Consider the following 17,464-nt stretch of genomic DNA (forward strand, 5'->3'; position numbering starts at 1 on the left):
TCAGCACCACTGGAATAAGTGAGGAGCCTCCCATGATGTCCTTTGATGAAATGGACAGTACTTGCTCTGTGCATCTGCTTCTAAATCAGTCAGTGTCATCCAGCAGCTCAGCTGTGGAGAGGGGTGGCCCACACAGGAAGCCTGGGGGTAGGATGTGAGTTAACAGTTAATCCAGAAACCTGGTAAGCCACATGGAGAGAACAAAGCACAGACTGAGCACTTTCTTGCTCATCTCTGTGTTTGATGCCTCTTGTGTTGGTTATTGGCCTGGCCCTGTACAATTGAGTCAGACATTATGGCCCCACACAACTGGGATTTCCCTCAGCTGTGGCTGTCAGCCTCACAGAGTCCTGCCATCTCACAATGGAAATAGCTTCCAAACACACAACAGAAGTAGCTTCCAAATGATGTCAGACCTGGAAGGACCCTGAAGGTTATTGATTCAACCCTCTCCTTTTATAGATGAGAAAAGTAGTTCTAGAGAGAGGAAGTAACTTGTCCAAGGTCACAGAAGTCATTAGTGGCTAATCTGGTCTTCCCACTCTCATCCACTGCCCCAGGCTGCCTCTTCCATAATTTTGAAGTTTCCTAATCAGGAAATTAACAGAATTGAAAGGTGAGGTCATTTTTAGTGAAAAGGAGGGAAGAAAGGCAGGGATCTTTATAGCATATCACTGCTTAAGTTAATGTGAATTAAAATTAGGTTTGAAATAAATGGTTTTTATAATCTTGATGCCTCCTCTTCTGTTTGCTATAAAATGAAATTTAAATTAAGGTTTTTTTTGTGTGTGGTACTGCAGATTGAACCCATGGCCTATGAATGTTAGGCATGTGCTCTACCACTGAGTTACCTCCACCCCTGGCCCTTGGAGTGAGATTTCAGGGTCTGTATTGCTGATGTTAGGAGTCATGTGTCTCTAAATCACTAGAAAGAACCCAAAGAGACCACACACAGAGGAATCCTTAACAGAAAATGTTCCTCTAATGTAGCATATTCCACTGCTCTATAGTTTTGGAAGCAATCTCAGAAACATTCCTTTCTTTCCTTTCTCTACTCCACTCTACATACTTGCAAGGAAAAAGCCAACATTTTTGCAAAGTTGGCTTTTTGATGGTCAATCTCTTAGGTATGTGGAGTGAAAAAAAAAAAGTGCCTTTTGGTGCCAACGACTTTACTTAACTTGCTCTTATTAAATCCTCTTATTAAACTTGACCCACTGGAGCAGGGAATACCCCATTTGTTTGCTGGGAGGCCCTGTCAGTGCCCTGGCCACTATGGAAAGCATCATTAGAGATGGCAGAAGAGGAGGAGGTGAAACAAAACCATTAGATGTAATCAGATCTACTTGGTGAGAGAACACAGCAAGGAAAATAAAACCTTCAAAAAAAGGTGCTTCTCTTAAAAAACAGACTCTTAATTATGTGAGGACACAGGCCAGACTACCTCTACCTCCAGCCTCCAGGCTGTGACTAGATTAAGGCTGTAACAAACACTGATTGAATGTCCACTGCCGGGGAAATCTAGCATGATAGAGCGCCTCCTACCCTGGTCACCGGTGCTTTTGGGTGGCTACCCCTTTTCATCTGCCACTTTACTTGGTTCTCTCAGCAATCCTTGAGGATGCTCTCCCATCTCACGGGTGAGGAAAGGGAGGCCAAGAGAAGTTATACAACTCACTAAAGATCACAAGTGTAAAGAAACTGAGCAAGATGTGGCCCTGGGCCCTAGGCCATTCTGGCACCCACTCCTGCTTCTCTGGAAACCCATCACGCTGAGTGTAGACACTAATTCCCTCCTATTCTTAAAATTCTCTGTCTTATCCATCCTTTAAATGTTGAATGTACCCCAGATCCTCTGTTCTCAGCTACCTCCTTTCTGAGCACGCCTCCTATATTCGCTTGTCAAACCCTACAGCTTTAACAGTCTCTTCATTTTAACCTACAAATCTGCTTCACGTCTTATCCAACTACACCCAAGAAACCTGGGCATACACTAGAGATTGTCTCACCGCCCCCTTCCAATCAGCCACCAACTCCACCAGGACCAGCCTAGTGCCCTCAGAATCTCCCTCTACATCGTGGGAGGTGGAGGTGGGGTGGGGGAGGAGAGCTCTATCAATGTCCTATGAAAGGCCTTCTCTCTTTCTTCCTGGCACTGCCATCTCCTCTCTGTAGCCCATAATGTCCCCATGTGTCTTGTTCCTCTCTACTGTTGACTCTTAGCTTAGTAGCTGACACTTGCCTCCTGCCTGGATGTTAGGCTTAAGATGGTCCTCCTGTTTTGGTGCCTTTGCTGACTCTGTTAGAACAGGTGACTCTCTTAGTAGGTAAAAGAGGACATACTGCCACCTTCATTCTCATGCTCAGCTAGAGTGCCCAATCCACACTCAAGCCAGAGCCCTGGGGCTTCACTATTTTGGAAGGGGCCCAGATAGTTCTGTCAAGTCTACATCATACATGCATCCCAAAGTCATCCCTGCGCTTCTTGCCCACTGCCACTGCACTGCATCTCTTTGCTTCCTGCCTGGACCATTACCAGCATTCCCCAGCTGGTCTCTTCTACCTACTTTCTGCCCAACTCTGACCTATCCTCCCCAAAGTTGCTAGAATTATGGGTTTAAAATCCACATCTGTTCAAACTTGTTTCCTATGTAAAATTCCATCAGTGCTTCTTCATTCTCAGCAGGGTATAAAGTCTGAGTTCACAGCACATGATTCATGACCCTGTGAGATTTACCCTTCGCCAACCTCCCCAGTCTCACTGCTCTTTGCCAACCTCCCACCTGGCTCTTTGCATGGAATCCTATAAATTCACCCAAAGGTTCCTAAGCATACTTTCTTCACTTTGACTGTATTCCTGCACAAGCAAGACCCTCTGCCAAGAATATTGTCCCTCTTTTGGATGGACATTGATTTCTTTTCTGAAACTAGCTCAAGAATAAGGTTCCTTCCTTCCAAGGCCTCCTTGGACTCTTTAAGAAAGTTACTTGCTCTCTGCTCTCCTCCTCCTCCTCTCTGCTTTGTACAGACTCCTACTGTATTGTGATGTGCTTACAGACTGAGAGCTCCTCAAGGGTAAGGCACTGTGTCATATCCATTTCTCTGTTAATGTTTCCTAGTTTAGGGAACAAGACATGACAGCCAATAAATGTTACTAAATAAATGGATACGACCAACCCAAGTCCCTCTGATTCAGGTTCCTCATCCTGGTGCTTACGCATCCTATGTCCAGACCTTAGTCCTAGGTCTTATTACCTCAGGATCAGAGACTCCCTTCTCTGGCTCTCCCATAAGATATATAATCCTCTAGTGCAAGTGACTCTCTTAGTACATAAACCTGGTGCCTTCTCAATAAATATTTTTGAATGAGTGAATGGCTTTTCCACATTCATGTTAATCACTAGACTTAGCTTTCCCCAACCCCAAGTACCTTTCACCATAGTGTCTCACAGGGAGATAAGCCATCCACATTTAATCTCAATTTCTCAAGCCTCTCTCTCAGTTGGTATCAGTGATGGTTAAGCTTGATTGTGTCAAATTGATTGGCTTGGGAGCCACCCAGAGAATTGGTGGAACACACTTCTAGGTGTGTTTGAGTGGGTCAAGAAGTGTGACCTTGGGTACTGTACATGGTTCAAGCTTCTTTCTCTCTGTTTCTGTTTCCTTTCTCTGCTCCAAGTCCACTATGAACTAGGTAGCTTTGTTCTCTCTGGCACAACACTCCAATAGAAAAGATAGTGTGTGTAAAGATTCATTATTACTTTCCATTACTATCTGTAGTCACTTAGCAGTCTTAGGGAACAAATCATTCATGGTACCTGAAAAACAGAGAAAGTTCAGAGACTCATACCAGCAGATGGTTCTTTTCCTCTTCATGTACTTAAGCTTTTGAGGCAACAAGGGCTAGATTCATTGTCCTTTCTCTTGATAATGTTTTTATCCAAGTGATGAACTGCTTCATTCATCCAAGGATCTTGAGCCTTTGGGCATGGATTCTTTCACCCAATATTTTTTTTCAACCAACCTTTCTAGGGGGCTATGGAAGGGGGACCTTACATCGACTTTATGGATCTCATCTAATTGCTTCTGAGCCAAGAGAGTAGCCTTAGACTAGGATGTGGAGTATGGTTAAGATTGCCCTGCGGAGTCAAATCTAACTTGCCATCCTACTTTCCCCTTAGGAATTCTGATGCCAAGTGTGCTTACTAATAGTGCCTCACTAGTTGAGCCTAACAACAAGATATCCCTGTTTACAGCCTCCATATGGTTCTCTCGCCAGAAAGCAACCCCCCTAACCTGAACATTTTTGCACTCACTTGTGCAGTGCTATGTGTTTTTCCCCTAGTGACTGAAACACTGCAGAGGAGGAGCAATATTTAAATTTCACCCTTAAAATCACTATCTTCATCACTAACCACAATCACCATTATTGAAACCCGCCACTGCAACCACCAGTAGAATCCATTTATGGATTCCAACCACTGCCCATCACTTCCCACTCCTTTCTCTAGACCACATAAACCCTTTATATTTCATCTCCCAACATTTTCAAAACCCAGTGGATAGTGAGACTCTCCTAGAGAAACACTGAACTGAGACTCTTATTCTGCTGCCCAAAACAGCCTAAGATAAATCCTTCCCTCACAACATTTCATAATCTGAAAAATGGGAAGAATAATCCTTGCCCCCAGGACATGTTCTAAAACGGATTTAACTCCAATTATAACTCATAAAATGTTAGAGCAGTGTGAAATCTTTTTTTTTAATTGAGTTTATTGGTACCTTTTAAGTATACAGTACAGTTACATTCATCATTGGGATCTTGTACTTTTACATTTTTCTCATTTTTTTCTCCTCCCTTTACCCCCTCTACCCTCCCCTATGCAGTCTGAAATCTTTAAGGTTAGTCTGCATGTCAATCTATCTGATCACTGTTGGAGAGGGCACCAAAATCCACTAGGGTCCCTGTGTGTTCCTCTCTCATTCAATACCCCTCTCCAAGTTGTCATTATATTGCCCAAGAGAAGGAACAGATTATGGCTTTGCATCCTGGGAAATTATATTTTCTGAAAATTGAAGAAGAAGAAAGGAAAAATAAAGTGAAAGCTCTCCAAATTTAGCCCACCCTTCTCCCAGAAAGTAAAGTACTGAGTGCCTCATGTACATAAGAAGAGAAAGAATAGAGAGATAGAAATGGGTGGAGGAAGGCAGACGGAAGGGACATTGTGCCAGTTTTGAGAAGAAGCTTTGAGAAGTACCCAACCATCCAAGCTTCATGCAACCATCTTGTGCACCTGCACTGTTAGGAGAAGAGCATACCCCAGTAGCCCTGTTGCTTTAGCCTGAGTTACAGCAGAAGGAGACATTGGGATCAACTCCCAAATTAACGCATGGTCAAAAGCTAGGCCCAGCCAGCCTAGCCCAGCAGAACCTCAGCTATCTTGCAAACCTATGAATGAGAAATAAATGCTTTTTGTAAGGGACTGTGATTTTTTGGAACTCTTTGTTGTTGCAGCCAAAGCTGACTAATACACTACATCACAAGAAAGTCATAGAGGCACCCCACAGGGAATGATCTAACCTGCCTGAAGGAGAATGAAGGGCAGCTGGAGGGGCCCCACAGGAAACCTTCCATGCCAGACCTTCTGTAAACCTCCATATGGAGACACACCTGGCTTTTGGCATCAACAACCCAGGCCTTGGCAGGTATAAGAAGGGAGTTTGGTGGGATGGAAAAGTAGGTTATAATGGATCAAAGTCAAAGTTGTCCCTTCTCACACCTCCAAACCTAAGCTATCTGTTTCCTCACTGCCTGGGTGCCATAATTAAAAGGCTCTTGAACTCAAGGTTGATATATTGATTTAGTTAGCATAGAGAGGCAGAAAAGTGGCTTAAATAAATTTACAAGTTCTAGCATCACTGGTCTATGACTGCTGTGATCAGTATGCAAATCTCCAGGTCTTTCTGATTCCTAGTATTAAAGGGCTCCAAAGAAACTCACATCGTCATGTGAGCCAAATTCTAGCTAATAGATGTTTTCCTGCCAGAGCACTGTAGCATATTTTATGCAACACACACTACTGCCCAAGGAAGACAGCTATGGAATTCTAATTCTCCCATTACTGTGGTTTAGGGTGTACTCTGAGAGTTCCAGGTTAGCCAGTGCTTATGCTGATGTTTATACATTTACATAGCATAAATACTGAAGGTTGCTAACCTCCATTTCACTCAGAAACTAGGACCATTCCCTGCCTTCTCAGTTGCTTGGATCAAGCCTTCGGGGTCAACAGCCACAAACATCTGTTGGAACAAAAAGGACCCAACCCACCATCAACTATGGTAGAAGAGAAAAGGAACATAAATTTGGGGGATAGGGTAAGGAAAGAAGCAGGAACAAAAGCAGAATATCCCAACATTTTCTAAAACACTGAGGTCTTTTAAACAAAATCTTACCTGGAACAGAAATATATGCAACTACATAAAGGCACAGAGGCTGGGGGTGAAGCAGGGGTGAGGACTCAGAGCTTGTCTGTGTAGCATTCTATTTCCCACTCACAAAGGTGCCTCCTGAAGCTAAGTGTAGAGCACAATTTGAAAACCCCTGGGCTAGAGAAATTTGGATCATTGGTCAAACTTATAGAAATAAAAGGTGAGAAGCAAACACCATCATGGCTGTTTCTGGGTACTTGGCCGGAGATAGAGTGGAATTAACTGTACAAACATCCCTTGCAATGGATTGGCAGCTACAGGGCATACAAATAAGAAGATGCTTTCTACATCCTGCCTGAGACAGATGGAGTGACTGACCTTTCTCAAATCTTAGAAGCAAGCCTTCTTATCCTTATCATCTACTGGGCAAGGCAGATTTCCCTAGGAACAATTTAGAGCTTCCTCCTTTGTCGTGGGTCCTCTACCTACCCATCCAGCTCTCCTACCTCTTCTGGGCCCCATCCTGAGATTCCAGATCTCAAGCTTAGTGTCATCCCTGTTTTGGCCTCCCACAGAAAGGGATCCTGTCTCATTTTCATGTGGCCTCCCACTTCACATGGAAACAAGCCCCTAGACCCACCTATGCACACCACGTCCATGAAGCCATACATCCCGTAGCAGATCTGGAAGAGGAGGTCTTGGCGCTGCCATTTTGCTGAGGGGCTGAAGGTCGACCAGATGAGCCAAGAGATACTGGCGATGAGGAAGAGGGAGCCCAAGATGGCAGCTGCAATCTGAACCTTCTCGATGACTGTCAGAGAGATGGCCTGCCACTGGGGAGGAGAGAGTGGCAGGTTAGCTGTTGCTTGGGTGCCCTCACCCCTTTCCCTTCCCTCTTCCGCTGCTCCAACAAATTACCTCAGAAATCAGATTTAAACCAGGCCATCCCAAATTGTAGTACAAGGGACATTTTTGCAGTTTCACATTGTATTTTTAGATTGAGGAAGCCTATATATCACATGAAATGACCAGAAATCATTGTAAGGAAGGATTCTGGGCAGGCATGGCTGAGAAGAACGGCCTTATACTTGATTATGAAATAGAGAAATGAGAAGGAGAAAAAGGAAACAAACAGCTTGTGTGGGTAGTGTTCCAGGGCCCTAGAATATTCTTTTCAGAATAACACAGTCGATTTTCTCACTAATAGGTGCTGAGAGGGTACAGGTCTCTTTTGCCTGTTTTGTTTTGCTTCTACAATAACAACACTTCACATGCCATTTAATATGCATGCCAGAGATTGCCAATTCAATAGACAAGGAGAGGACACAGAATGTGGGAGAGAGATAAGGAAAACAATTTATAATTTACTGAGCATATATTAATGTGGATATTTCTTTTCTTTTTCTTTTTTTTAACAGAAAAAGCATTGTACTTAACAGCAGTATTGATGGCAAGATTGAAGGCTAGAGTGTGGGTGTCAGCTCTGGAATTTGGTGATTCTATAGCTGGTCCAGGCAGTATGGGCCAAAGTAGTCCAGAAGTTGAATTTTTAGTACAGGATTTATTAATGCAGTCATCTAACAAATATGTATTGAGTATTCTATGTGCCTTTTCTCTGTGCTAGATAGTGGAAATAAAGCAGTAGGTACAACCAGACAAAGTCCCCACCTTTGTGAAGCTTGTAGCCTAAGGAGCAGGGACAATCCTGTGAATTTTCCACTGCAATCCAACGGGTTACAAAGGGAGGTACATGGTAAGAGTCTGTGAGAGGGCAGTTTGGCTTCCTATAGGAAGTGATGCTTGTGCTGAATAGTAGTTTACTAAGCACAAATGAGTGAAGAGCACTCCAGGCAGAGAGAAGAGCATGTGCAAAGGCCCCATGTTGGAAGAAAGCATGGTGAGTATGAAGACCTAGAAATGGACCAGAGTGGGTGGAGAGGAGAGAAAAAATTGTGTGGGCTGAGACAGCTGGAGAAGTAAGAAGGGAAGATGGTACTCTTGTCGTAAGAGTAAATGTGGAACTGTGAATGGCTTTAAGCAGGGCATTGATAGGAACCAGATTTGCGAAGGTAGAGGGAAGGGCATCTTCTGATTGGAAGGATGTGGATGACAGGAAGCATTTCAACCTGACAACTTTCCACTAGGGAGCCCCATTCTGCCTTTAGTGGTCAGGAGGGCAGCTGGGACCAGCAGGTTACCCCCAAGGAATCATAATCACTAGAAAATATTTCACCTGCTAGTCCAGATGTAGGACACTGACCTTGACATTTAATTACACAGATAGTATCCCATTACAGGGAACTGGGCCTTTACATTTTCCAATGCTTGCCCCAGTCTAGGATTACACATAACAAAGGAATTTTCCAGAAGACTTGTCATGCAGAGTTAATGTTTTTTCCAGGACTTGCTCCACTGCCTGGAAGGAGGGCCCCTGATTACTACTGAGGTATCAAGACCCCTCACCTTGTCCTCCTCTTCCAAATTTCAAGAACACCAAATATAGGGGCACAGAAAAGACCTGTCCATCTCTTCTATCAGTCCCAAACAATCTTCAGAATCTAATTGGTGTCCCTGACCACTGTGTGATGATGAAGGAAGAGGGTGGGGTGCTGTTCATCCTTGTGAGGCTCCACAGAGGGGTGGGAAGACAGTGTAAGGGGAGCACAGAGAATGAGAAAGCTCTGATTTCAACAGCAGGCTGAGAGGGGAGAAGGGCACCAGTAGGGCCAGGTTCTGCTGCCATTGGACACCTGGGGCTTTGGGACCTCATTCCAAGTGAGATTCTGATCCCACTACTGTGAAACTTGTGCACACCCCGAACTCCTGTCTGCAGCATTGGTGAACGTTAAAGGAAATAACTGTCAAGCCAGGGCTTAAAGGGTATTCTTTATAGTGCTCCAGCAAAATATGGATAAGCCCATCCAGATGGAAGAAATCCTAAGTCCTAAGTGTGCCTAGGCACTATGAGGTAGAGGTTAGGAGTCAGAGTCCCTGTTGCAGGCAGCAACATTACTCTACCACTTCATAGTTATCTGATTTTGTACAAATTACAGAACCCTCTGTGCTCCCACAGTCATCTGTAAATTGGAAATGATAATAATAGTATCCACTTTATCAGACTGTCTTCAAGATTAAAGTAAATGATATATGTCAATACTTGGGACACTGACAGGTACCTAATGTGTACTGACTAAGTGTGAATTAATATAATACAGTTCCCCCTTATCCAAGGGGAATTGATTCTAAGACTCCCAGAGACTGCCTGAAACTTTGGATAGTACTGAATTCCATATACAAGTACTATGTGAGACATGGCAATAGCTCATCTGATAAGATACAGTTACCAAGTGACTAACGGGCAAGTAGCATATACAACACAGATACACTGGATAAAGGGATGATTCATGTCCTAGGCAGGATGGAGCAACAAGGTGTGAGATTTTATAATTCTATTCAGAACAGATACAATTTAAAACTTATGAGTTGTTTATTGCTGAAAATTTCCACATAATATTTTTGGACTAAAGTTGACCACCATTATCTGACACCATAGAAAGGGAAACCGTGTACAAAGGGATATATTAAAATTTTGGCTCAGATGTAGTAGAGGGTGAGAAGCAACCGTGGAGCCTTGAGACTCACAAGGCTGTGCTGTGACTCTCTTCTCAGAGTCTTTGGACTGAAACACTGATTCCAGCGGGCCCCTGAGATGATGTCCCATAGTGAATAGTTGTGCTGTTTCTCACAACTATGTACTGTGCTTGATCCAGGAGGAGAGAGACCCAGAAGGAATCTCCTCCCTCTGATAGCAGGTTGCTCTGCTTGCTCATGCTCAGGCCACTGTGGTGAGGCTGCTCATTGTGCTGAGCCGGAAGCTGTCTCAGACTTTCTAGGTCTGAGGACACACAATTGGGACACTTTGGGCCACAAATACACAACACAGCTTCTAGCCAGAGTTCTAGTGTTATGTGGAGAAGTGTAAAGGCATTTACTGAGCATACAGCATGACTTCGTGAGGACCGACAGAATCAGAGAGGTTCCCAGTGTCACAATTAAAGACATAGTAATAAGTTAAGGATGGATTAATAGATCAATATTGCCAGCACTGCCATTTGCTCATCTGATTTATAAGATTAAAATACGCTTTTCTTTCTTTTTTACCCTTGGGAAAAAACTACCCCTGGACAGTTTTCTATTATATGAGCCAAGGTGGAGGCAGGAGGGGAGACTCTGCGGCAGGCTTGTGAATTTGGGATCTGACCTTTCTTGAGGCCTGAGCCAGCTGAACAGGAAGGGGAAGGTTAATACACTCAGACCTCCGCTGACACCCATAGGATGTGGAATTAGCTGTCTTATGACATTGCTATTTTAAGATACTTTGAGATTTTGAAACAAATGGCTGCAGATGGAAGCAGTGGCAGGGAGAGGTACCTCTGATGTGGACTCCTTGGCTCACCATCAGGGTGACTGAGCTGCCTGGGACTTCAATACCACTTTCCAGAAACGCCCCCACCCCAGCCCTCATGTGTGCATGGACACACAGTGCCATTCCTGGCGGTGCCCCATGGAAATCTCCACAGGGTCTAAAATAAAACACTCAGGACACTGTAACTCCAGGTGTTTCCAGCTGCCCCACTATGCAAAGACCCCACCCCATCATCATTAACCCTTAGTGCCCTGGGCTTTCAGGGTTGATTCTTCCCCTCCCTTTAAGAGAGGAAGGGAAACTGCCAGGCAGCTGGAGTCCCACCCACACTGGTGGACTAGCTAATTGATTATGTGGCAGCTTAATTGGCCAATCATGCATATATGGAGATATTTTCAGAAGCAAAATGCTTTGAACACCTTGCAGGGAGAGCTGTGTGATTTGTTGGCTACATCAGGTGGCGCAGGGCCTGGGAGAAGGCTGATGTGTCAAGATAGGGTGGGAGGGGAGAGCCTGGGCACAAGGAGCTCCAAATCCTTGCCTTAATCTTTTCATCCTCTGTCCCCTTTTCTTTTTTATTGCCCCTTTCCCCCTTTTTCTTTGCCTCCCTCTCCTGTCTCTTCTCCATTTATCTTTCTGAAGTGTGGTCTGTGCACGGGCAACAAGAATATTACCCATAGTTAGTCAGAAATGCATGTTTTGGGGTGTTTTGGGGTGTGATGGCCTGTAATCCCTGTAATCCTAGGGAGGCTGAAGCAGGAGGATTGCCACAGTGCAAGGCCAACCTGGGTTACACAGTGAGTTCCAGGCCACCCTGAACTACACAGCAAGATTAAAGAAAGAAAGAAGAGAAAGAAAGAGAAAGAGAGAAAGAAAGAAAGGGAAAGCAAGCAAAGCAAAGCAAAGCAAAGCAAAGCAAAGCAAAGCAAAGCAAAGCAAAGCAAAGCAAAGCAAAGCAAAGCAAAGCAAAGCAAAGCAAAGCAAAGCAAAGCAAAGCAAAGCAAAGCAAAGCAAAGCAAAGCAAAGCAAAGCAAAGCAAAGCAAAGCAACTCCCAGCCTGGTCCCAGACCCACTGAACCTTAGTCTGCATTTTGACAAAACTCCAGGTGAATTTCATGCATTTAAAGTTTGGAAATTGCAGGGGCTGGGGAGTTTGGAAATTGCTGTTGAGCTTTCTTGCCTGCATTTCTTCTGTTTCAGCTCTTGGCTTTTACTCCATCCTTCTCACTCTTCCCATATCATCTCTCTCTTTTTTTTTAACTCTGTGCCGCCCACTGGTCTTTCCTTTATTTTCTTCCTTTACTGTTTTATTTTCTTTCCCTCCCTCTTTTTTCCTCTTCCTCTTTCCATTTCCTTCTTCCTTTCTTCATCCATTTCTCTCTCTCTTCCATCTGCTTCTCCACTTTTCCACCTCTTACATCTACTTCTCTCCGTCCCACCCCTCCTCTTCTTGCTGGGGTTTAAAAAGAAAATCCGTCTCCCGCGCCCCCCCCACCGACGGCCGCTCCTGGGCTCTAAACGGTCCTGAATTTTCCACCCGCAAAGTAGGCGTAATGGGAGCCCCAGGCCTAACACTAGTGGCGGGCAGCCCCCGAGTTCACCTGCAGAGGATTCTTTGTGCTTATGGCGATGACGTGGTACTTATAGTAGCACAGCTCGCAGCTCCAGCAACCTCGCTCGCTGATCCACTTGATGAGGCATGGCTGGTGAGTGCATTTAACCGAGCCGTCGCAGCGGCAAGGGCTCAGCAGCTCCCCCTGCAGGGAGAGAAACAGAGAGCGGTGAGGCCCAAGCGGTGAGACCCTTAGCAGGTGGGTGGAGGCTGCAGCCTTGGTTTGAGCCACACCCTTAGGCCGGATCAAGCCACTACAACCAGGCAGGGATTTTGTCTGGCGACGCTAGACTCCACGCAGGAGGTGTGGGCCCTTGCGTCCCTAGCAGCGTGGGAGCCAAGCAACTGCAGTCAGTTTGGAGACTGTAATAAGACACAGGCCAACACACCCAGGCCAACGTTTCTTACAGCTCAGGTCCACAGGTTTCGTGAGCACTGTGGGATGTTTTCCGTGGGAGCCAGCTGCAGTAAAAAGGGGGTGAAAGAAGCTCTCTGGTGGAGACTGGGTGAATCGGAGAGCTCAGAGCCAGGCTAAAAGGACAGCTGCTGTCTGCTCCAGCCAGTTGTATATGTGGGAAACTTCTTTTCCTGGTGATCAAACCTAGGGTCTTATGTAAAACTTCCCCGATAGTGTAATGTTAAGGATCTTAAAATTGTGAGAGTCACTTTGCCCGAATATAGAGCCAAGGTCTTAGTCTTTGCAATTTCCTGAAGGCCAATGCATAGAGACCTAGGTTCTCTCCACGAGGCCTCCATCCCAGGTCCTTGAGTGAGGAAAAGATAGGATGGATCTGAATCCTGGGAACCTTGGAGGTTGGGCCAATGCTCTTGCTGAAGGCCTGGGTCTCTCCAGCCAGCCTTGGGGCACAAAGCAAAAGCCCAGCTGGTGGACACTGGAAGCAGGAAGGGAAAATATACCAAGCCACATGGCATCTCCATGAAACTCATTGCGAGTGGACCTCACAGTTGGGATTATTTTCCAGAGCACCCTGGGATAAGTCAGGTGGCCATGACTGAAGCCTGTATCTCTATGTCCCCTGACGAGTTGGTCCCAAATTGTCTCCATAAGTCTCATCTACTGCTTGTCTCTCTCCCTCTCTTTGTTTTCTTCTCTTGGTCTGTTCTCTTCCTCCATCCAGTATCAAGGACCACCATGTTCGCTCATGAAATCCTTATCTACCCAGTGCTTTGTTTACCTTCCTAGGGCCATTCGCAGTTGGGTCCATCCACCTCCCCTGACCTGTGTTCCTTCTGGCTTTCCCACCATTTTTTCCTTCCTTCCTTTTGTGCCTCCCTCAGCTCATTTATTTTGGACCCAGCTCTTCTGCCTCATTTCAATCAAAGGACTCATGTGATGCCATGTTGTAGCTCAAACCCTGGACCTCATGCTGGTGTGTTTGGAATATGGCCACTTCAGACATGTTCCTGCTATTTTGGGGGAATTTCACCATTCGTGAAGCAATTCCTTGTTCTCAACCATGGATAAGTAAATCCAGGAGGTCCTGGACTCCAAGTTTCAGGTCTCCATCTATATATTTAAGCATAGTATATTTAAGCATAATATAGCTGTATATATTAAGCATGTTCTTCCTTCTACCATTTCTCTCCAAGATTTCTAGAATCATCTTTCACTTCTACTTCAACTCCTGTCACTCAAAACCCTCACCTTGGCTTGGATGAGATCTAGAATGTCTTTTTGCATCCAGTCTATCTGCTCCTCTCTGTCTAAAGTTATCTCCTTCAGGAAGTCTTTCCTGAATTTTCCAGATTGAGCTCAGTGCTTTGAATCTTATTCTGAGTGCTTTGGCATGTCCCTGTTAGAACACTTGGCTTAGCACATAACTGAAAGTGTCCATGCATATATCTGTCTGCCCTCCAGATGACCTGTTGGAGGTATGGGTTGGGTTTACATCTTCACATCTCTTTTTCCTGGTGCTGAACTCTTAGACCAAAAGGCCCTCAACAACTTTTGGTGCTTGGATGAGTAAATAAAAAACAAAAAGTGTCTGTTCATGTTTCCACACTGCCTGCTCTATAAGAATGGGAACCACAGGAGAGGGTGGTGGGGGTGAAGGGAGAGCAGGGGTATGGGGAACAAATGAGAACCAAGATCTGTCATGTAAAGGTACAAGATCCCAATGATGAATGTAGCTGTACTGTATACTTCAAAAGTACCAATAAACTCAATAAAAAAGAGAAAGGGAACCACATTCATCCTGTTGCAGTGCTGAGCAATTCACATGTATGTATGCAATAAAGAACACAGTGGCAGAAATGCTCAGGTGCTCAGCCCCAGGAAACCCTCCCTGATTTCCCCTGTGCTCCCCAGTATAGGTAGGCCCTTCCCACATCCCCTGTCATAGCACTCCCTCATTTGTCTCTGGGTCACTACCTGGTGACCACCTCACTGTGTGCCCTCACAGGAACAATATTTTACCCATCTCACTCTGAGTGAGGTGCCTGGTACAGTGAGACACTTATTCCAGCTTCATCTGCTAACACATACATATATCTGTTTGATGAACAAGAGAGTTTGCTCCTCTAGGACATGGCCAGCTTCTGGCTCCTGGTAGGAGGCTGAAGGGCTTGGAGGAGAAAAAGAGGCCCAATGCTGGCCATGCATCTCACCCAGCAAGGCCTAGCAGCCCTTGGTTTTGAGTCGCTGTGCTATGGCTTTGAGAAGGAAATAGTAGGGAGAGTGGAGCGAGGTGCTGAGAGAGGGGCAAAAGCCCTCATTATTCATGGCAGCATTTTCTAGGCTCATTAATTTTAACAGGATTAGCTGGGTTTGATTAATTGGGTTGTTAAGCAGCCATGTCAAATTGCTGATCAGGTAAAAGACATTACTTCCGGTCCCTGGCAACAATGCCAAGTGACAGCAACTGCTACACTCCTTGCTTCCCTAGCAGAAACTAGGAGAAAAGGCAGGAAGAGTTGCCCTGTGGGTCATGAATGATAAAAACCTGGGCTCTCTACCTTGGCTCTGGAGATGGGGCCACCAGAGCTCACCGGTTCCCCATAGTCTCCAGATACAGATTTGAAGAAGGTGGGAGTGTGACATGATCTGGTCCCTCAAGGCCAGGGTGATGCAGCCTGTCCTGCAGTGACTTTTCCTTTGGGCTGGATAACCCAAAAGCCAGGATGGGGACTTGCTTCTGGCACTAAACGTATTAGCATGGACACTGAAACTCTTAGGTAAGTACATATTGGGTGAAAAAAAAATTGATCCAGGATTTTAGGGGAAAAAAAGCTATTACAACCTTCTCATTTACAGAAGTTTTGTACTTATTTTTTAGTATATTTTATGTGTATTTGAGAGGAGGGCCATAAGCTTTATAGTTTTTAGGGCTTTGAAAAGACTGTAACTAGACCCTTCACCATATTCTGCTGGTCAGATCTGTGTGTCTTATAGAACAATAGAAGTGGAAATAGGCAGCATTAGATTCAAGTTAGACTTAGTGAAAATGGTCCTTGCAGTAAACCCTGTTAACAACTAAGATGGTGTAACATGGAAACTGAGATTGTTTCTATAGCCCCTCCCACCACCACTGAAAAACATCTCTCAACATAAGTGAGATCCTTTTTGGAGAGAAAGGTTAAATAGTTACGTCAAGGTCATACAGTCAGCTGGTGGCATGGAAAGAATGGAAATTTAGCCCTTTAGACATCAGCTTCTGAGCTTCACCACACCTCTGCCCCTGTCCCTGCTGTTCAGCCCCATCTGTGCCATGAGTCCCTTCTCTGTCTTCTCTCCAGGTTCCACCTGATTCTGGGCCCAGCACAGTCCCCTCAGGTGAGTCTCCATGACAGCCAGCAGCAGACCACCAGTTCCATTCACTAGTGTCCCCTCCCTGCCCCATCTCCCATGGTTTGGCACCTCATCATCTTTGAACCCTCTGTGATGTATGGGCTGCTCCCATGTACCACATTGAACAGGGCATGTAACAGATACATGAGAAAGGACAAGGCCTTGGGTATAGGAAAGGATAAGTTTCGTTGGCCCAGTTCCAGAGGTTCCAGCCTTTGGGTTGGGAGGATAACTATGATCTTGTCTTTGTAGCTCAGAAAACTTCAAATCAAAGGGGTCCATGGAATGCAAAAGGCACCGGGTACTTCCTCAGTGATCTGCTTAGAGACTTGGGGCCTGAGGTCAAGTGATCAAGACCAGAAAAATGAGATCTCTAATCTCCTGGTCCTCAAGGAGCGCAGTGTAGGGAGTTGTTAGGAGTTGGCTTTGGAAACAGGCACTTTGGATGAGATTTTCCTCACTGCTTACTGGCTGGGCAAACAGAGGCAAGTTCTTCTTAATCTTTCTGTGGCTCCATTTCTTCATCTGTCCAGAGAAGACAACCCTTACCTCCTCAAAGTTGGATTAAATGAGATCCTGCTTGACACAGTGCCTGGCATGAGTGCATCAGTGAGTTGTTAAAAGGTTATAGCTTGCACATTTTTAAAGGACTTTAATTTCATAATTTTCTACTACGACCCTGTCATACTGTCACTCTAAGATAGGTCAGTTAGGTAAGAGAAAAGCAATCTTCAGAGTCAATGGAACCCAGAGAGCTGTTAAAAGTAGAGAACTTTCTACAACAGTCTGCCCTTCTAGGATAAGGGATCCGAATTTGGTTCTTCTAGACTAGGACTGTCTTCTGTGTTATCACAAGACATTTAGAACATTTAGCGGGCTTCTTTGTGGATGCTGAACTGGACAGGAGCAGGGGCCTCTTGGATTGAGGTTGTGCTAGAGGCAGCAGGGGACAAAGTGATCCTCTAGCCCTCCCTTGTGACTGATCTGTGAAGGAGGTGTGAACAGGCTGGATTCTCCTCCCAGCCAATGATGCAGAAAGCTGCAGGTGCACGTCTCCAGTTGTTTCTCCATTCGCAGATTCCTTTGTTTGTTTTTGGCTTTCTTCTTCTTCTTCTTCTTCTTCTTCTTCTTCTTCTTCTTCTTCTTCTTCTTCTTCTTCTTCTTCTTCTTCTTCTTCTTCTTCTTCTTC

At 45.1% G+C, this 17,464-nt stretch overlaps 1 protein-coding gene across 1 annotated transcript in view; it reads right to left on the reverse strand.

Moving 5' to 3' along the window:
• Positions 1-17,464, reverse strand: part of Marchf4 (membrane associated ring-CH-type finger 4) — a 103,486-nt gene that overhangs the window by 10,178 nt on the left and 75,844 nt on the right. The window contains exons 2-3 of the mRNA XM_010611953.2: positions 12,457-12,612; positions 7,070-7,262 (exon numbers count right to left, since the gene is read on the reverse strand). Coding sequence (XP_010610255.1) covers positions 7,070-7,262; positions 12,457-12,612 — 349 coding nt within the window. The remainder of the gene's footprint in view (positions 1-7,069; positions 7,263-12,456; positions 12,613-17,464) is intronic.

The sequence above is a fragment of the Fukomys damarensis genome, unplaced genomic scaffold (assembly GCF_012274545.1).
Source record: "Fukomys damarensis isolate Sample0158 unplaced genomic scaffold, DMR_v1.0_HiC HiC_scaffold_16, whole genome shotgun sequence".
NCBI lineage: Eukaryota > Metazoa > Chordata > Mammalia > Rodentia > Bathyergidae > Fukomys > Fukomys damarensis.